We start from the raw sequence: 19,581 nt of genomic DNA, 5'->3' as shown, positions 1-19,581 counted from the left end.
ATGGCCGGTATCAACCCCCAGCTCGACTCCAGGCTGGTCCAAGTACCCCTCGAAGTGCTGATCCGCATCACCTACTTCATCTCGACAATCGAACTCGGAAACGTCCGCCTAACATGCAAGGCTCTGGAGAGGAACTTGTTCAACTTCTTTTCACACGAGTTTTTCCGCAAGAAGCAGTTCATGGTTTCGTCCGAGAGCCTGCAGGCACTGATCGACATCTCCAAACACCCGACTCTGTCCGCCTCCCTCAAACATGTAATTATCTGTACCGACCGCCTGCACGGTACCTTCAATGTGACTATGGATGAGGAACAAAGGCGGCGCGCCCGCCTCGCCCAAGCGGACCACTTCAGCCTGCTGGCTACGGGCATTGTCCGAGACATGCTTGCGGAGGCATTCGGCAACCTGACCAGCCTCGAGACGGTCGACATCAGGGACTTCAACTCGCCCAGCCGGAACCGTGACGGCTATGGGATCCCGTGGAGAAGCTATGGCGCCGTCACTCTCACCAAGACAACCCTCTCGGTCGTCACAAGCCAGCCATTCGCTGACCCGGACGATTATGCCACCCAACTCTTTTCCACCGTGACGGCTGCCCTGGCTGTTTCACAATCGCGCCCAAAGAGCATCGAGATTCTCCTGAAGAATTGGAGGTGGGGACTCCAGGACTACGCCTTCTTCATCCCGCCGCGCATCGAGGCCTTGATGGTGCCGCTTCTCTCGGAGCTTCAATCGCTTCATCTCTCACTCTGGCCACCCAAGCAATTCTTCATGATCCAAAAGTTCCTATCCCTCACTCCGAACCTGGTCTGGCTGCGTCTGAATTTCTCCGACCGTCTGCGATACGACCAGGATGATGCCGCGAACCATCTCTTGACGTGGCTAGGTCTGCGAGAAACCGAGGCCACAGCCGACCCCCTCGATAGTGGGCCAGTCCAGCTTCACCGTCTCGAGCGGCTCGACCTGGGAAGCGCCAATATCTGGCCGCAGGCACTGCTGAGGCTTATCACCAAGTTCGCCCCGACGCTGCGCTCGGTCCATCTCAGGAGGATGATCCTGCGCGACTCCAACGACCCCGGCATGAAGATCAATCCTTGGAAGGTATTCCTGTCTAAGCTGGCCAAAGTGCCTGGCGTGGGCCTCCGTGAGCTCGTGTTCAGCCTTCTGAAGCATTGCACGAGCACCAACTTTGTGGGCAGAGTGTCCTTCAAGAATCCCGAAACCGGCAATGAGGATCACACATGGACCTGTTCTACCCACTCCCTGACGCTGGAGAAAGCCATCGAGGAGACCCTTGCGCGAATGACGGCGGAATGGCCGCATCAAGACCCCATGTCCGGTACGTATTGACTCCGTAGAGATTTGCTCATGCCCAACGCGGTTGTTTACCAGTTGCTTGCTCCTCCACAACTGTGTCTCCTTCTCCGACCCTCAGCTCTTTCTTGCCTTTTTTTTTTTTTTTTTTTTTGTTTACATTTGCCTCTCTTATGCGTTTCTATCTTGCGGTTTTCGTATCAGTAATTAACAGCATTTACAGTGGACAATTCGGGTGAAGAGGACGAGGAAGAGGATGAAGATGAGGACGAAGCCGAAGAGGAGAATGACGACGAAGACGATGATGGCAATGACGAAGAATAACAAGTAGCAATCGACTCCCCCTGACCGTAGATACTCGGTTCTGGAAATTCCGGTGATGTGAGAGCGAATCACCGTGGATGGCGTACGAGGTCGGTACTACACGGCACATAATTGCAGACTTGGATGAGACTGGCCTATCTATGCTGGATTGTGGATTTTTATCTGATGTCGTTAATTACACCCGCTTTTACCTGTTCGAGAATCCACTCTGAACGAGTGGTACGCCGCACTCGTTGCTTTTCTACGTCTTCCTCGAAACTCATCTCCTAATTATCCCCAGTATGCTCGGAACACATAAATTATATGCTCGGTTTTGGCAAGGTGCCTGCATCTAATTAGTGGTGACAACCCAATAGACATTTCCATGGAGTTTGGTGTCCGGCAATGCCTTCAAAGACCAAGGCAAACAGCTCGGTGACGAATCGTCATCCCATGCAGAGAAGCGCAACCATACAAGCATCTGTTTCCTGTGTTTATGATCAAGATCACCGCTGTGTCTCAGGTTCTGCTTTGAGAAACTTAATATGATTATGACAGTCCTGCATCATATCCAACAGCAGTTTGTGGTCCTAATTAGCACATCTAGGTGAACGGCAGCTGTGCACTGCTCCGCTCAAACTTGAATACCCTATCGAGCTGGTTGTTGTGTTAGGTACATATAACCTCTGCTAGAAATTAAGCCGGAGGACATGTGATTTCTGCCAGGCGCTGTGGTGCTATTTCATGACATAGACTACAGATTACTTGCACAGAATTGGGACCGGTCCTTTCAATGAAACCTGATCGGGGGCCCCCACGTTGTCACTGAGGGTGTGATGCGGGACTGATGCCACTCGGTTGAATACTGTGACAACTATTGCTAGCGCTGGACATGTATTGTCGAAATCTTCGGCATTGTGAGAATACCCCGTAAGCCCCTTTCTCCAGGGCCATATCGTTGATACGGAGAAAACGAGGGTATGAGCAACATGACGTTTACATTGTCGCCTAGGGCAAGCTGTACAAGTAGGTGCTTTTATCAGACGCTGATACGGAACAGGTACTGGCTTCTCTACTGTAACCAAACAACTGGTGCCGGCATGCGCATCACTTGCAAACCCAAACCACCTGGGTATTGCACCATCCTTTCAGGCCGTCCAAACCAGACTCGACGCCGATACCGCTGTGCTTGTGGCCGCCGAACGCGGCCTTTGGGCTAAGCTCAAAGTGGCTGTTCACCCAGACGGAGCCTGCCTCGAGCCGACGAGCGGTGCGCTCCGCTTTCGCCAGATCGGAACTCCAGACGGAGCCGCCGAGGCCCATCAGGGTCGAGTTGGCACGCCTCACCACGTCATCCTCGTCGGACCACTTGAGGAGCGGCACGATGGGGCCAAACTGCTCCTCGGTCACGATGCGCGAGTTCTCGGGCGGGTTGTCGATGAGCGTGGGCGGCAGGAAGAAGCCGCCCTCGGGGCCCTTGGTCGGCGTGGACGGGTCGGGGGCTGGGACGGCCTTCCATCCCTGCTTGTTGATCTGCGAGTACATGTCTTGCAACTTGCCGAACTGCATGCGGTTCTGGACCGGGCCCAGAACGGCTGTCGGGTCCGTGTGGGACCCAGCCTTGAGTGCCGCTTGCACAAACTTGCTCAGGGCGGCCAGGAAGGCGTCGTAGATGTCCTCGTGCACATAGATGCGCTTGGCTGCCATACAAACTTGGCCGGTGTGCACAAACGCCAATCTGGCGATCTGTATCACTGTTAGCATGATGACCAGACCACTGAAGGCAGGATGCAAAGGCGTCTGAGTCTAGGTATACATACCTTGGGCACCACAGCTGCAATGTCGACATCCGGATAGATGATGGCTGCATCGTTACCGCCCAACTCGAGAGTGACACGCTTGAGGGTGGCAGCACATGCCTGCATCACCTTCTTACCAGTTGCTACGGATCCGGTGAAGCTGACCTTGGCAACGCCGGGATGGGCTGTGAGCAAGGGGCCCAGCGACTCGTCGCCGCTCAAGACATTGACCACGCCCTTGGGGAAAATCCTGGCCGCTAGTTCGCCAACCTTGAGGGCGGTGTTAGGCGAATACGGAGACGGCTTCCAGATGAAAGTGTTGCCCGCAAGCAGTGCCGACGAGAGCTTGATGATGCCGAGCAAGATGGGGAAGTTCCACGGGATGATGCCTACTCCTACTCCTAAGGGCACGAAGCGGGTAGTGATGGTTCGCTAAATGCGAGAAGGCGCATCGTATTAGCTAACCATTCAGCAAATCAGGGAGAAGGTGTAGCGCAAGACATTGGAGGGTTAGGGGAAGTGGTGGAGGCAAACAAGTCACGATACCTCATCCGTTTCCTCTATTATTTCTTCGGTTAGCCGGTGCTGGAGGGCGCCACGGCTGTAAAAACTGGCAAGGTATAGCTCAATGCCTGCGGCCTGCGGCGGTTTGCCTGCCTCCTCACCGAGCAGTTTGGCAAAACCCTCTTTGTTTGTTTCCAAAGCGTCGGCGAACCTGGCGATATATTCGGCTCTTTCGTCCTGGGAGAGATTGCTCCACGCCGGGAACGCGGCCTGGGCGGCAGCTACGGCGCGGTCAACATCCTCCTGCGATGAGACAGGCACGGCGGGCAACGGTTCGTTAGTGCTGGGGTTGGTGGCATGGCGTGTTTCAGCCGTGGCCGTAAGCTCATTGTTGATTACATTGTAAAAGGTCTATATACGTCAGCCAAGAGGGCTGAGCGCCATATATAGCACGAGAGCATCTCGGTCGTACCTGGAAGTTCTCGATCTTATAGTTCTCAACCGTAGTACCCATGGTTAGAAGGGAACCAGAGGCTTTGACGGCTGGGTGGGGTTTCGTGGAAGGATGGGTGAGCTGGTGCAGAACTATACACTATTGAGTAAAGGCAAAAGACGAGACGTGGAGATACATATCTACCCGACGCTCGAAGGGTCCTTTATCTTAATGTATCCTGCTGAATAATGGGATCCCTGTCCCCGTCTCCAACATAGCAACGTCGGCAGAGCGGGGCATGCATGGTGCAAGACAAGAAGGCGTCGGCTAACTGGTCTAAGGAGGTATAGGCCCTGTTGTGGTCGTGTCGTACACGATTTGGAGAATCCGAGCGCATGGCGCGGTTGTGCTGCAACCTCGTGCCGCAAAAGGCATGGCAGTTCCAGGGGTTTGCCGAGATGCGGTTTCTAGGCTTCTGACCCCTCAGTTATCGGTGGGCGTCATACATTACTGTAGGGAATCTGCACTAGGATGACACGGCAGAGCATACCATCCCTTCTCTGGCAGGTTCACGGTTAAAATGCTCACTTTGCAGGCCAGCAACTTGATTGCATTGCCCGTAGCTGAGGCCGACACTGGTCGCCGGCAGATGTTTCTCTCGCTCTGCAGCGGCGTGTTGGTTTCGGCCTCAGGTAGTGTAATGGATTGAAAACCCCCTGTAGCCGAGGCATCGCGGGGTACCTGGTTGCGTACTACCCGCGCCCCGCGACGGTGCATTCTGTGGCCCAGCGTTTAGTAACTTTTTGTTGATCCCCTCATCGGCCGCAGTTACACGAGCGCGGGGTAATGGAGCATCAGCTTACCTCAAGTAAGCAGGGTGACGACAAAAGGGTGCATGGTTCCCGTCTGCAACACCCAAGCCTGCCGTGTCAACTTCGTCTCGGCCATGAGCTAGGAGATCTCCTGTACTCATGAGACGGAAATTTATAATGCAGCATGCTTGTTTATAGAGGATGATGCCGCGCAATTGGCCGAATACATGTTTGTAATCCCCGGGACGAGGACCAGTCGGAATCCTGTGGTCTGCGCTGCCGTTCCTCAGGCTGGGTCTCGGCCAAGCAACCATAGAGTTATAGACTTTGATGGGCAAAGCGCAATGGATACCGTTGTGCTGCCCATCGGCACCCTGGTCTGACGGCGTCGGCCGGGCGTCGTCGGTTGACACCTGGACGGGGACGGCAACGCAACTCTGCGAACTCAAACCATCGTCCTACGTACCACTATCCCCAGAGACGCCACTTTTACAATTCCGACGTCTCGACAAAATTTTCACGCGGTAACAATACAGCGGAAACGGACGCGTCTTCGAGCTCGAAGGTGACGTGGCTGCACCCCCGGCCGCGTCGGGCGGAACAACTCTAAACTTGACAAGCACAAAACCTGAACACCCGCCCGTCATAATTAATAAAACCGAGCTTCGTAGCCCCGGCATCTGCGCACGACCCCAGTTTACAATCTTGATTATAAATCATACGTATAAAGCAGGTGTCATCCGTGATCTGGGACTTGCCCATGTTTGGCATCAATTTTTTTTTCTGACGGGCTTCAAAGCGGACTATGGGACTCGGAGGTGGGATCTTTCGACGGCAGCGGTGATCAAACGAACCAATTACACCAACCTCGTCTTCCTAAATCGCCAACAAGCATGCGTGAAGGGGCGCAGAGCACAGCTAGACCTCAATTGTTTCCCGGACATGCCGTGCATACCGTACAAAACAGAGGACAAAGTCGCAGGCGGCTAGCGAGGTTAAAAAGCACAGCTATAGATCGGTTGCTCTCAAATTTACCAAAATAGACATGGCAGCCCTGAGCAGCGCCATGACCGGTACCATTATCCTTACTGGCGCGAATAGCTCCCTGGCCATCCTTGCTGTGGAGTACCTCCTCACCCACTTCCCTATCTTCACGCTGGTGCTGACGGTCCGCAATGATGGCGACGACAATGTCCACACCAAAGCATTGCGCCATGTAATCGGTAAACTCGTGTACTGCCTCTCTCAAGGCAGTACACGGGTTTACCGACGCCATCGTGGCTGAGATTTCCCAAGGCAGCCTGCCCCAACTAGCCGGCATCGTCTGCAACGCATGCTACTGGAACTTGTTGGGCACTCTCGAGATGACGGACGATGGCTACGAGAAGTCGATGCAAGTCTGCCATCTCGCCCATGTGGCCTTGGTGCTGCGGCTGCTCAACAGCTTCGGCCCGGACGGTGGACGCATCGTGTTGTTTGCTAGCGACGCTCATGAGCCCGGCAAGAACAACCTCGAGGTCATCCCGCCCTCGATTCCCACCAACCCCGAAAAGCTCGAGCTCCTCGTTACCCGGCGCCCGACGATACCGCCGTCGCCGACAACGCGGGCTACGGCTTCTGCCGCTACGTCACGGCCAAGCTAGCTGTCGTCACCTGGGGACATGCGCTGAACCGCCGACTGGAGAAGGCATGTTCTATACCACAACTCTTCCACAAGACACCCCAGCCTATACTAATTACCACTCGAAGCAAGAACAGGACTCGAAGCTGAGCAAAATCACCGCCACCATGGTAGGTCCCACTCAGAACAACAAGGCTACATGTACAGCTGTGATACTGATTTCTTGCTGCTTTAACAGACGATGAATCTCCTCTCATGCAACGAGGATGTCCAACTCTTGATTCTGCAGTACTTGTCGCAAACTGATCTTCATGCCATCTCACTTGTTCATCCGCATCTGCATCGACTCGCCCAGCCTCGTCTCTACACGGCCATTTCCTTCAACTGGGGACAATGTCACGGCTGGGAAGCCTTATCGACACCCCCGTCGCCTCGCTCACGCGCAGCATTCTCCTCAAAACCAAGCTGGCTACCCATATCCGTACTCTCTCGTGCCAGTCGAGAAAGTATCATGGCGAATCTGCATATCGCGGCAAAGCCCCGAAAATCCTCGTGCACCATTGCCGACAACGGTGACGTTTCGTGCTGGCGGAATGGAGGACAAGGGAGTCTGTCTGATTATTGGCAAGCTCTCGGTGTCGTCTTCACCGGGAAGGGCATGGGCGATGTGGATGGCGTTCGATTTGCTGATATAAACGGTGATGTAGGCATTCCCCTCTCTCTGATTCCCTCCCCTGGATGTTCTTCTCCTTATTCCTTTTCTATCTTGCGAGGACTAACTTCTAATTCCCTCGCTAGGGTTAAGATGACTGGTTGTGGGTGGACAACACAGGCAGGACGTGGACGTACACGAACAACCGTGGTTGCACCAAGGGGACATTGGCGCCTCTCTGGCGCGCAGGAATGAACATTGCCGATGGCGTAGGCCATACACACTTCGGCATGGGTAAGGAAGTCGGCCGTGATTCATCCACTTTGTCAACGTTTACAATTCACCGTGGGCTTTCACGCTCCGTGCGCGCTTGGACTACGTCTGGGTTGAGTATTCCAACATTACCTACACAGTTCACGTCTGGAAGAATACGGGCGGTGGTGCCACAAGTTGAAAGGTAAATGCTAACCTTGAACAAAATCGTTTACCACGCTTTTATTGACATGGCCACTCCCCTGACAGCTGACGGAAATCGTTACTGTAAAATGATGTCCCGCGAAAACAACGCCATGGACTACGTCCGGGTCCATTCCACCGGTTCCATGCGCGTTTACGAAAGCCTAGGCGGCCATTTCCCTCCGTCATCACCATACTGGGGAGTCAACTACAAATTCTGGTCGGCAACCGAGTATCTCGGCTATCCGGTCGACCGTCGTGATCTCCACTTGGCGGACTGGAACGGTGACGGGATCTGCGACATCATCTACGTCAACCCAGACACCGGGTACATGGAAGGGCTCTGGATCAATCAACACGAGCTGACCCGCGATTTACTCTCACCCCTCAACTTCGTCCGCGTCACCAACTGGCTGGATGGGCCCGGGCCCAACAACGCCCCGTGCCCCGAACGGCATGGAGTGGGCATCCACGACCTTGCCGTCCGCTTCGCCGACATTGACGGCGACGGCAGGGCCGACTACCTCTGCATCGAGAAAGACGGACGCACGTGGGGCTACCTCAACAACGACGACAACACCCTGACGTACGTCTCGCAGTTCAAGAAGACGGAGGGCAAGGACCGCGCCAACATCCGCTTCGTCGACGTCAACGGCGACGGCAGGGCCGACCTCCTCTGGCTGGACAAGTTCTCGGGAGACGCATCGGTCTGGTACAACCGGGGCCCCGTCCCCGCGAGCGGCAGCGCCTTCACCTGGGAGCCACAGGGCACCGTGTACCAGTGCGCGGCGCAGGGCAGCTGCGAGCACTTTCCCGACCTGGACGGCAACGGCCGCGCCGACTTGCACGTTACGAACAGCATCGAGAACTCGGCGGTGACCTGGTTCAACGTCTGTCCTGGAGAGGGGTCGGCGAGCAATGGCGATGATGAGGACACGCTCACTTCGCCGAAGATTCCGACGCCGTGAATGCAGCTTGAGGCGGGGATATATATCATTGGCCCTTGGTCGTTCCAGGATGATGAATGTGGTGGAGATGTGGACAGCCTGCTAATTATTCCTCAAGACCCTTGTCGCCCTTCAGCTTGATAGTAGTAGGCACGGTGGCTTTGGAAACGACCACATCGCTGTCGCTGTCGCTGTCGCCGATGCGAATATCTCCAGGTTTGACTGACATAGTGGGCTAGAATCGCTCGACAATGTCGGGGAGCTGAAACGACGTGATTGAAGATGGAGATCGGAGACTGTGTGGCCAGAGGAGGGAGCTGGGTTGACTGCAAATCCAGAACAATTGTCGTAGTGAACGCGCAGGCGATTTCATAAGTGTATTTGGCTGTTGGAATGCCGTAAGTGTGGACTCGATACTGCCATGGCCTGTTGGTCGCGTAAAACTTGTGAAATTCGTACTTTTTGTACTGTGTAAGAGACGAGCTGTACAAAGCACGCCAGAGGTTAACGCGTATTGCGCACTATTCGGGTCCTCCGGAGTTTACTTGATTTCAGTGTTTCACCTCCAGAACTCCGACAGCCTTCCTTCAACCGACTCACCTGCCAACAAACAACAACCACCAGCCAAATCCAGGCAAAGTCGATTCAATCGATCAATGCTACTATGGCCACCCAACATCTCATCTGGTACGTATTTTCTTGATTCGGGAGCATTCATTCTCTTCCGGCTGCATTGTGGTTCCATACCTGCGTGTGCGTTGTCAATTAATTAGCCCTGATCGACTTCCCGTGTCGCACAAGTAAACGAAGCCCGCTAACAAGACGTTGCAGCATCTCCTGGAAAGGTAAATGGGTGATCGCCCAGTACGGCCAGTGGGATGGTTACCCGGAGAGTCAAGGGGTTAAGCTATGCAAGTTCCTGTCCGTCGCACACAACATTAAGTAGCTCAAAGCGGGTATGAGCTACGTTTACGAGCCTACCAAGGAGGAGTACGATGCAATCTTGGCTGAGTGCAGGGCCTGGGACAAGAGTCGACGGGAGCTGGACTACTTCGGTTTCGGTTGGGAGCGAAAACCCATGGACGGTCTCAACCAGCTCTACCCCAGCCTCTCCAACAACACCTCGTCCAGAATCTTAGGTATCATTGCCCGCGCGGCTATAACCGAACCCGAGGATGTGGCAGAGCGCGATACCGGACAGAAGTCCAAGAGGATCCCTGTGTCGCTCGATTTGGAGTTTGCCAACGATGACGTGTTGTGCGAGTGGGCCTATGTCATTGACCTTGACAAGGAAGTCCTTGAAGTCTATGGTGGCGCTGAGAACAAGCATCCAGGCCACAGGTTCGTCAATGTCGGGGACGGAGAGGATTGCGTTCCTTGCTTCATAGGCTCTTTCGACTTCTAGGAACTCTACCTGATGAAGGACCCAAACGAGATTTTGGACAAGATTTCCGTCGCGCTTCTTGATGTCAGCGATGTAGAAAAAGAGAACAAAGCGAAGCAGGCTGAGAAAGGAGAAGCAAATGATGGCGATGGAGGAACGGCTTGTTGGGGTGCAAGGGTGAAAGGAACGCACTACTGGTACGGGTACTGGTAGATTGCGCTCGAGATTCATTCCCGGTAGATGTTGCCGATGGGTTTCCTTTCCGTTTGTCAACCAACTGGCTAAAAACTCCAGCCAAGCCGCCCCTTTGATGCCTTCAACGCTGAAATTACTGCTACGTCCAACCCAGTCCACGTCTCCTTCGCTGGGAGGTCATACACCGGAACTGCCGCTTTTTTCTTTTTCGCTCTCTGGCACACTTTAGTTGAGGTAGTTTAGAAGGAGTCCATGATGAGTGCCGTCTGACCCCTGTACTTTAGCCCCCAACACATGACTGGCTGAGATCGCTCGGGGCATGATTTGGCCTTGGCGGCAGTTTCTCAGCTGAATCAAATAATCATCAGGCAATGCTATCGGTATGTAACAGTATTGAACTTCATCCCGTCATGCCGAGTACCTTATTCATCTAGTACACCTTTGACAATCACGATAAAAACCATGGTCCAAAGAACAAGAACACGAAATTCGCTTTCAGTGTGGTTTCTACCCCGCAGTCGCGCAGCCGACACGGACACGGCACCAGAAACCGTGTCGCCTTTATTTGCGCTCGCGCCAGAACTCCGCGCAATGATCTTACGACACGCCTTTGGCGACCGCAAAATCCACCTCGACGCACGCCCGCGGGGCTACCGGAGCCGCCAAGTGGTGTCGAAACTGCCGCGTCAGGGATGGCGCCGCCTGATTCCTTGGCTAGCATCACCGCCACCGCGTACTGTTTACGGTCAAGATTCCGATGTGCCGAACTGGACGTGGTACAGCTGTGTTTGTTATGCCAACGACGCCGAACGCAAGGCCGCGGACAAGTTCAAACATCTGTGGTTGTGGTATCCGCGCTTCTGGGATGACTGTTGGCGCGGCGGCTGTTGGTGCTGCGAGCCGACTGACCGAGGACCGCTCCTAGATAGCGACCGGGTTGGGGCCATGGGTTTTCTGTTGTCGTGTAAACGGGCGTAAGTTGGTTCCGCTTGATAATGGAACGGCTCTGGGGCATTTACTCAACTACCCTGCTCACCTAGCTACAATGAGGGCCTCTACATCCTCTACTCGACGAACCTCATCTTGCTCGAGAACAGGCGATTACTCAATGAACTTCTCCAGCTGAATACCATGCCTGGAATACCCCAGCTGATCGGCCCCGGCCTGCAACTTATCACCTCACTGGCCGTGTCCTCAACGTACTACTCCCCTGCCATAAAGGACGTCCTACCCTTCAACGAGCAGGTCGACCTGCTACCACGCGTTTTTCCCAAGCTGAGATATCTGCGCTGGACCCTCGGTGGCCACCGGGCTCATGGAGGTCCAATACCCCAGGAAGAGGTTGAGAACGCCGTCCTTGGCCCCATGTTGCGAGCAATCGCCCAACTGCCCGCCACGAATAAGAGGATTATGTTGTGCATGTCTGAGAAGATATTCAGTGGTGTCAGGCAGCTTGCAAGACAACAAAGATCGATAACGGGACTTGACGTACCCTGGGAGTCCTCATCAGACCCGCAGATGATGACTTTCTGGTATCCGATTACAGAACAAGGGGAGATGCCGGGCGAGGCAGCCACCGGCTTCTGGGTCATGCTTTGGGACAGCGATTACCATCCAAGGCTTACGCCTGATTAAATGATTCGTGGATGAAGGGCTCAAGTTGCTTTTGAAAATGGGCGCCAACTGACTGTTGTTGGGATTACCTGTATTTTCAGACTCCAGTATCCTTTAAAGAGCCAGTCAAATTAACCCATGCGATTGGCTATATTTCCCCACTTCAGTGTTCAAATATTTGTTGGACAGCGGTCAACTTCGGTTGCTACTACCACTATTTTCCTACAAATGGTCACCATGGGTCTAGTCTATGGCCGCGAATCTTGCTGCTTTGCAAACACAAACCAATCCCGCATCAGTCTGATTCACCGTCCTATTGCAGTGCCCGTGGCCTGCGGCTCATTGATCTTGGTTCCATGATCCCCTGACGGCCACTCCCCTATTACTTAGCCTCCCCTTCTCCTCCTCTAGCCCCAGGGCCGTATTCATGCCCAACCAATCAATGACGTTTGGGTCCATGTACAGAGGCAGCCCAAGAAAAGGGTTACCGGGCGTCTATGTCCTAAGCAGCTTGATGGCTGCATCCGCACCTTTTATCTCATTACGGCGGGTGGTGAGCCACAGGCAGACCGCGTATACGGCACTTTCCAAAGCACCCACGATCCATGCATGGTGGTGACTGGCTGCCTCGCCCATAAGAATGAGATTGCCTTTGGGATGGATCACTTTGCCCCACACTGAGGAGAACTGCTGTGGGTAAAAGAATGCAAATGCACCGGCCGCGTCGGGGTCGTGAGTCCAGTCGTGAGCGTAATGATCAAGATAGAGGAGGGAGATAAGTTTATACACGGTATCCGCGACATAGACTCGGATGAGTGTAGGCGGGCGAGACCTCGAAGAAGTAGCCCTCTCAACTCCTCCTCGTAATGTCATTCGTCGTGGTTCTTGCTTTGTCGACATCAGAGCGCGGATGCAATCGGCATCCTGTTGCCACGTGCACGAGCACAAGCCGCATCAGGCTTCCTAACCTTCAAACTCTCCGTCCGCTCGGTCTTCTGGCCGACTAGGTTTTTTCAAATTTTGTCGAGCGACTCACTGACCGGTTTCATAGCCGAACAACGAACTGGGTCGGGCATTTTCTGTGCAGTGCTTGCGCGATGACGAGGGCATTGGCGGAGACAAGTCCGTATCGCTTGGGCGTCAAAAGTCTTATTAGAGCCAGATTACGAACTGACTGGCCAGTCCGACTGGTCCAGTCTGATACTTCTGAAGGTTGGTCTGGGCGACGATGTACTGTTTTTTAGCGTCTTGGCTACTCAAGGGCCTTTTTGGCTCACCGCCTTCATAATGCCGCCGCCCACCAGGCAATGGTCAACGAAGACTTGTTGGCTAAAATTTGGTAAAATAGCAACTAATGAGGACACTACACAACGATCTTATATTTTAGAGGACATATATAGCGAGTGTACTGGTGTTATAGCAGCTGTAGACGTATTGTAGTAGATCTAACCTGTATTTACACTAAGATAGGTACTTTCATCCAACAGTAAACCCAATACCTACGTCCCAACTGCGACTGGGCCTGCACTAGACTGGCCAGTCCGGGGTCAGAAAATGGGCAGAATTGTTTTTTCCATTCCTGGGTGATCCAACGGCGGTATCCACTTCGATACATCGTGACAGGGGAGGGGGTGGCCAGTCTGGCTGAGGCATGTACACGTAAAATGTGCTGTTAAGGAGGGCTCAAAAGGGCAAGAAATGGGTCAGTGGTCCGAGCTTTATCCCAGACTTAAGCCACTCCCCCCCCCCCCCCCCCCGGGCAACGGCCGCACTCCCTTCCCCGGCCAATGCCCGCACTGCCTCCCCCCTCCCTGGCGCATGGGCGGCACTCCCTCCCCCGACCAATGACGGCACTAGAATCCATGACCGACTCTTACAATCACCGTACCTACCTACGCTGTGCACACACACCATTGCCTCTATTCCTCGGCAAACAACAAGCGGGCTGCCACGCGCGTGATATTTTCTTTCCTTCCTTTTTATCCCTACCTAAGTATTATACCTGTTTCTAGGGACCTACCTGCTCTCGTCATATCTCCAACCATAATCATCTCCACCCTAGAGAGTCTCACCACCACCAGCAAGGTGAACCAACTAGTACCGTTCACAACGGCAACAGCAACAGGGGCGGACGACCAGAGATCCTCCAGAAACAACCCTTCCGTCACCCAAGACACCATATTTGGCGTCTTTTCCGTTGTCCTGGCCTTTGCCACCCTCGTCATAGCTGTATTCCAGGTCGTCCACTTCCAGATCCTCCGCAAACGCAACAACGTTCATCGACAACGGGAGAATGATGGTTGGGGGGCAGTGGTGATTCCTCTCCGGGCTCTTACCATTCCTAGGGAGTACGAGTCTTGTTCATGACGTGAGGCCTCTTTTTTTCTTTTTGTTTTTATTCTGTTGTGTTTTTTTCTCGGTCTCTGATTGCTCCAGGGATGCCGCGCAGGTCGTTGTGCCACCACGGTTTGCTTCGCAATCCGAAACAACCTCTGACTCGGTAAAGGCCTTACGGGTAGATTCGGGGATCATCGTGGACGAGGTGTAGGCTACAGTGTGAGAGGTGGATTAGACAGGTTTTCGTCTAACGTACATTATAAGCGAACGGTCCACTTTCTACAACCCTACAAATACTATCTGCAATTGCAACACAACAACACTAGGAACCAACGATAATTACATTAGAAACAGCTGAATCCGAGGATTCTGCAGCCTCCTGGCAAGTACGCGCATTATGGCCAGGCTTGCCACACACACCACAGCACCGAACCTTCGTACGACCCCCCCCTGTACTACTGCCTTCTGGCTGTGTATCTCCCACTACCTCCCCACCCACGGCCTTCTGGGCCAGTAGATCCTGCGCATCTTGTACAGTAAGTGACCTCCCAGGCTATATACGTGTTCTTTTAGCTCTCCGGCGCTTGCTTAGTGCCTCGTTGGCCTTGCGGAGCGAAGAGACCTCTGACTGTAAAAGAGCAACTTAGTGCATTATAGCCATTGTACCCTTGGTAAGTTGATCTACAGCAGCTAACATCGAAGTCGGAGAGCTGTTTTGATGGTTGGTAATGCGAGTCTTGATGAGTATTGACTGCGATTCGGCTTCTCGGGGGTTTTATGGCGTCTGGAAGACCCAAGGTTGTACGGTATTCGACTGTGAGGCTGGGGGTGTTGGTGTACGAAGCTGTATATCCAGGGTAGAAAGCACCCTCTCTGGATTATACGGTACAAGGCCAGCCCCTGCAAAGCCACCTTATATATTGCTCTCTGTTATAGAAGCAAAGAAGGCCTTGCAGAAGGCACAGAGGAACTCGAGCTTGCTAACGTGGTTAATATATATATGTATTAAGTCCTCGATTTGGCGACCGTATACCTGCTTCAGTGGCCCAAAGCAGCCAATATCAAGTGGCTAGTACTTGTGGGAAGAGTGCGGAGGTATGTAGAGCGTAATGATATTGTTCTGCTTGCAGTAGAGTTCGAACTCGGTCGAGTGGTGGCTTTCGTGGCCGTCGAGGATCAATAACCGGTATGTGCCCTTTTTCCGAGATTTTGAGTGGTAGTCGAAGTGCTTGATCCAATCTAGGCCTACTACTGAAATGGAGCGGAAAACACACATCCACTCCATCAACAAAACAACAAGATAACAAAACAAGGGGAGGGACAACGACTGAGAAACCCGACAACAAACCAGGATTCCCAGCAACGCGGCTTGGACCAAAGTAGCAACAAAGACAGGCAGGACTCCCTCTGATCAGAGGGAGGCCGCAAAGACAGCTCCCAATGGAGCAAGCAAATCGAAAGAAAGAATTGGTTGAACTGTTGATCTTGATTGTCCTTGACTGTCGAGATCGACAGTTAGGACAGTCTTAAATACAGAAAAAAAAAGTGGGTTCTCAGTCCGATCACTTGATCCAGCCCGGAGGGCCGGGAACCCGATACCCCGGACCTACACCACCGGACCCGAAGTCCCAGAGTTGTCTTAGAGTGCTATCCGGCCAGTGCACTATTCCCCACTTCACTACATTGGTAGTCCAGCTATTATCAGTAGTCGCAATATGCTAGTTGGCTAGAAGGTTGCACTTTCGGTACTAGTTAGTAAGGTGGTAATGCCCGGCTAAGATAATGAAGGGAGGGATAACCCAGCCAAGGGCATTGACACCCTGGATCACTGTTACCCACTCACGGTTGCTAGGCTAGGCTAGCTTTGCCTTGCTATAGCCGTCGGAGGTTGTAACGACTATACCCACAGAGATAATCCCTATTATAAACCTAGTCTTATCGAAGTTGTAGATATCGTCATCTACAATACCGTACTTGGCCTTAGTGTTCTGTACGAGTGTAAACTACTCGCTAATAACCTTTGGATCCTCGTACTTAGCTCTCTGGTAGTCGTACCGACGTGTCCAACATATCCGGAGCTCTAGCTGGCGTTTGACGAAGTTGTGGGCCTAGAGCTTGCCGACAGAGGGCGCGTTGCATATACGTAGTAGTTAGTTGGCCATATCTTCTATACTACTCAGTCTAGGTGGGAATGCACGCTCAGATAGTTCAACTATATACTGAACTATCGTCAGCTCTTCGAGATCTGTAAGCTTCCGTAAGTTAGCTGGAATAGCGGGTCACGTAGACTGGCCCTTACGACGGTTGCGAAGAGTAGTATGGCTGACGTTGTAGACCTTTGCTACACCTTGTAGGCTTAGGTTTTTGTCATTTTGAAGAGCGTTAAGGGCTAGGATTAGCCTGGCTTCCTTTGAAGTAAGAGGCATATTGGGTTGTTGAGAAAATCTGTGTTGAGTGCAAGGGTGGCGCGTCGCTTTAGAAAGTGGACCGTTCGCTTATGTGGACCATTCGCTTATAATGTACGTTATTGGAATTTGAAATGTATTTTCGGAGGTTTGAAATTTGACTAGTAGTATTTAACTATCCATCCGCCGTGATACAAGTATGAACAAGGGATGATACTGATACAGCGTGAGGGCGGATGCAAATACGTCTTGATTCGGCAATACTCAAGTTATCTAGGTGCTCTTGATTACGAGGACGAGGATGAAGCACCACTCGGCCACGACTTGTTATTTCCATGCATGTCGTTGATGCCATTGACCTTATTTATGATGCCGGCCGGCGATCACGCCCCCAGCCTCTCTCTCTACCGATTCCAGTACTACTATGCTTCTTGTGGAAATCTGCAATCAGTACGACCAGGCCCTCTTTGGGCGCTGGCGATATTACCTGCTTGGCGCGAAGAAAGTGCTCCCGGCGCAGTACCCGGTTCGCACCGCCCCTGTTACCGCTGGCGGTATTAGCGTTAGCAACACTACCGCCAGCTATTCCGGCTGCCCCCTGTTGCTGGCTTGTCGACCTAGTGTTCTGGGCTGACCTGCGCATGGAGCCAGTGTATGTCCTTGACGGCTTGAATGGCCGCCTCCCATACTAGATTGCGCAGATCGGAGCCGGTGGAGTCGTTCGTGTGCTCGGCAATCTCGCCAAGATTGAGGTCGGAGTCCCGTCGCTCCCCGGCGAGATGGATGTCAAGTATCCTCTCGCGCCCAATCCTGTCGGGGGATGTCGACGAGGATGTGGCGGCCAAGACGGCGGAGGACACCTTCATCTATGTCGAAGGGGCGGTTTGTCGCCGCGATGACCGTAGGTGTGTTGCCACTTGAGAAGATGTGATGCCGTCCATCTTGGCGAGGAACTGGGTGATGTCGCTGAGGTGACCGTTCGAGATCTTCTCGCCCGACCGCGAGTGGAAGACGGAGTCGGCCTTATCAATAAAAATGATGAAGGGACAGTTATTTCGGGCGTACGAAAAGAGGCCCTTGATGCGCTTCTCGCCTACACCGACGTACCTCGACCGAATGTCTGCGCCCGAGACCGAAATGACCTTCGCGCTGGCCTGTTTAGCCACGGCTCGGACGAGGAGCGTCTTCCCGACCCCAGGCGGTCCGTAGCGGAGGACGCCGAGACTCGAGCGGCTGGCGAGGATTCCGAATTGGAAGGCTTCTGGGTCTTTGATCGAGAGCGTCAGAGTACTGAGCGCTTCTATAACGTCAGAACTCGCGTGTACATCGACAAAGGTCTCTTTGATGTTCTCTTGTCCAACGGTTAGCAGGTCTACTACCCCATAGTTACCACCAGGAAATAATCCGCCACATACCAGGCCGAACAATGCAATGGGCGAAGTCGAATCGAACATCGTCCCAGTTGCCAACGCACGAGGCGGTAGAGCCCACCCCGTTTACGACGAAGGAGACAGAGACCTTCTGGACCCCCCGTTCGATGCCAAAGTTGTTGTCGGCCGCTTTTCTCTTTCCCTTCGTGTTAGACTCCTTCTCATGTGGAGTTCTAGAGCCCGAGTCGCCGCCTGTAGAGATGGCATCAACTGCGGCTTTGCTCTCCTTGATCGCCGCTTCCACTATTTGGTGCTCCATGTCTTCCATGGCAGCTGAGATGGCGGAACGCAAGACCGAGTCGTCAATAGAGCTGATATTAATCCCGGCCATTTTAAGCCCTGATGCGGTCTGAGTCCGGTGTCGGTTTGCAGATTGCTCGCGAGCGTGGAAAATGACTAGTTTGGCCGGTATGATGGTTATCAAAGCTCAAGATTGCAGGTTATGGCAGAGCGATGCAGAGAAACGAAGCGCTGTGGGTAAAAAAGGCGGCATAGATTGACTAATAAGGTAGAGTGCTTGGGGATTTTCCCTTCCGGTAAGTGTCTGAAATACTTCCGATAGATTCCACCCACAACCACCCTCCCCCCCCCCCCCCTTCTTTTTATTTTTTTATTTTTTTTATTTTTTTATTTTTTTATTTATTTTTTATCAGGTGAAAAGGCCAAGCTTCTTTGGGAAGAAGGAAACAACCCCGGGAAGCACCCGAGGACTCCGGAGCGTAGTCAGCCTTCGGTCGAAACCCTAAGCAACGCGATGTGGCAAAATGTCAGTCTAGTAAGATATAGCGAGGTGAAAGGCTATGCACCTTTGGTTTCCAATTACTCCGGTGGATTGCTATTCTTGGCTCTTCGAAAAAGCTCACGTAGATGCGTTGGACACTGATAGCGTATCGAGATTGGGATCAATGTGCAGGATGAACATCACAATGTCCGAAACTAGTGTGAACTCTCTCACCTCTCTATGAAAGCGGATGGGAGGTCATGGATTCTTCGCTAGAAGTCCTGGAAGAGAATTCAAAGCGTTCTATAAAGTCAAAGGCTTGGAAGGAGTGAGCCGCGTATATCTCCAACTGATTAGGGAGCTATCAGAGACCAACGGTATACAGTACAACTCTCTAGTTCACTAAGGTTACATTGTAGTATCATCTAAGTTGATATTCCGCAATTATATATTTTAATCCTGAAATACCGACATATCGGAGTGCTATGTCCGTTCCTTAGACTCCGAGATGTGAACTCAGCTGATTGGCGTCTCTTTTACCTATGACTGCCCTGCTTTTCGGTTAAACCTCCACTTAACGAGCTGCTCAATTGTGCCCCGGGTTCGCTAGTACCCCAACCACACTCCAAGTCACTCCAAGATGATGAGATGAGC

The 19,581-nt window shown here is 52.9% G+C and overlaps 8 protein-coding genes across 8 annotated transcripts; 6 read left to right on the top strand and 2 right to left on the bottom strand.

Annotated features, from left to right (window-relative positions):
- Nucleotides 1–1,638, top strand: MFIFM68171_04883 (F-box domain-containing protein; the record flags this gene model as incomplete). Its single annotated transcript, XM_071060303.1, has 2 exons — nt 1–1,339; nt 1,538–1,638. The coding sequence occupies 2 exons, from the start codon at nt 1–3 to the stop codon at nt 1,636–1,638; spliced, it is 1,440 nt and encodes a 479-aa protein (XP_070916404.1).
- Nucleotides 1,639–2,724: 1,086 nt separating this feature from the next.
- On the bottom strand, nt 2,725–4,434 carry MFIFM68171_04882 (Aldehyde dehydrogenase domain-containing protein; the record flags this gene model as incomplete). The annotated part of the gene is made up of 4 exons (XM_071060302.1): nt 2,725–3,363; nt 3,438–3,848; nt 3,963–4,331; nt 4,393–4,434. The coding sequence occupies 4 exons, from the start codon at nt 4,432–4,434 to the stop codon at nt 2,725–2,727; spliced, it is 1,461 nt and encodes a 486-aa protein (XP_070916403.1).
- A 1,797-nt stretch (nt 4,435–6,231) lies between these two features.
- Nucleotides 6,232–6,808, top strand: MFIFM68171_04881 (uncharacterized protein; the record flags this gene model as incomplete). The annotated part of the gene is made up of 2 exons (XM_071060301.1): nt 6,232–6,388; nt 6,462–6,808. 2 exons carry the CDS (start codon nt 6,232–6,234, stop codon nt 6,806–6,808), a joined length of 504 nt encoding a protein of 167 aa, XP_070916402.1.
- A 46-nt stretch (nt 6,809–6,854) lies between these two features.
- Nucleotides 6,855–7,590, top strand: MFIFM68171_04880 (uncharacterized protein; the record flags this gene model as incomplete). The annotated part of the gene is made up of 3 exons (XM_071060300.1): nt 6,855–6,956; nt 7,025–7,489; nt 7,585–7,590. The coding sequence occupies 3 exons, from the start codon at nt 6,855–6,857 to the stop codon at nt 7,588–7,590; spliced, it is 573 nt and encodes a 190-aa protein (XP_070916401.1).
- Nucleotides 7,591–7,689: 99 nt separating this feature from the next.
- Nucleotides 7,690–8,862, top strand: MFIFM68171_04879 (uncharacterized protein; the record flags this gene model as incomplete). The annotated part of the gene is made up of 3 exons (XM_071060299.1): nt 7,690–7,732; nt 7,866–7,895; nt 7,961–8,862. The coding sequence occupies 3 exons, from the start codon at nt 7,690–7,692 to the stop codon at nt 8,860–8,862; spliced, it is 975 nt and encodes a 324-aa protein (XP_070916400.1).
- A 643-nt stretch (nt 8,863–9,505) lies between these two features.
- MFIFM68171_04878 (uncharacterized protein) lies at nt 9,506–10,246 on the top strand (the record flags this gene model as incomplete). Its single annotated transcript, XM_071060298.1, has 3 exons — nt 9,506–9,528; nt 9,673–9,762; nt 9,859–10,246. The coding sequence occupies 3 exons, from the start codon at nt 9,506–9,508 to the stop codon at nt 10,244–10,246; spliced, it is 501 nt and encodes a 166-aa protein (XP_070916399.1).
- Nucleotides 10,247–10,882: 636 nt separating this feature from the next.
- MFIFM68171_04877 (uncharacterized protein) lies at nt 10,883–12,055 on the top strand (the record flags this gene model as incomplete). Its single annotated transcript, XM_071060297.1, has 2 exons — nt 10,883–11,394; nt 11,461–12,055. 2 exons carry the CDS (start codon nt 10,883–10,885, stop codon nt 12,053–12,055), a joined length of 1,107 nt encoding a protein of 368 aa, XP_070916398.1.
- A 5,008-nt stretch (nt 12,056–17,063) lies between these two features.
- Nucleotides 17,064–18,537, bottom strand: MFIFM68171_04876 (ATP-dependent zinc metalloprotease FtsH 2; the record flags this gene model as incomplete). Its single annotated transcript, XM_071060296.1, has 4 exons — nt 17,064–17,135; nt 17,412–17,642; nt 17,694–18,127; nt 18,192–18,537. The coding sequence occupies 4 exons, from the start codon at nt 18,535–18,537 to the stop codon at nt 17,064–17,066; spliced, it is 1,083 nt and encodes a 360-aa protein (XP_070916397.1).
- Between the last annotated feature and the right edge of the window lie 1,044 nt (nt 18,538–19,581).

This window comes from Madurella fahalii (assembly GCF_045866475.1).
Source record: "Madurella fahalii IFM 68171 DNA, scaffold_2, whole genome shotgun sequence".
NCBI classification, from domain to species: domain Eukaryota; kingdom Fungi; phylum Ascomycota; class Sordariomycetes; order Sordariales; genus Madurella; species Madurella fahalii.
The sequence above is the reverse complement of the archived record's forward strand: the minus strand, read 5'-3'. Positions and strand labels throughout refer to the sequence as shown.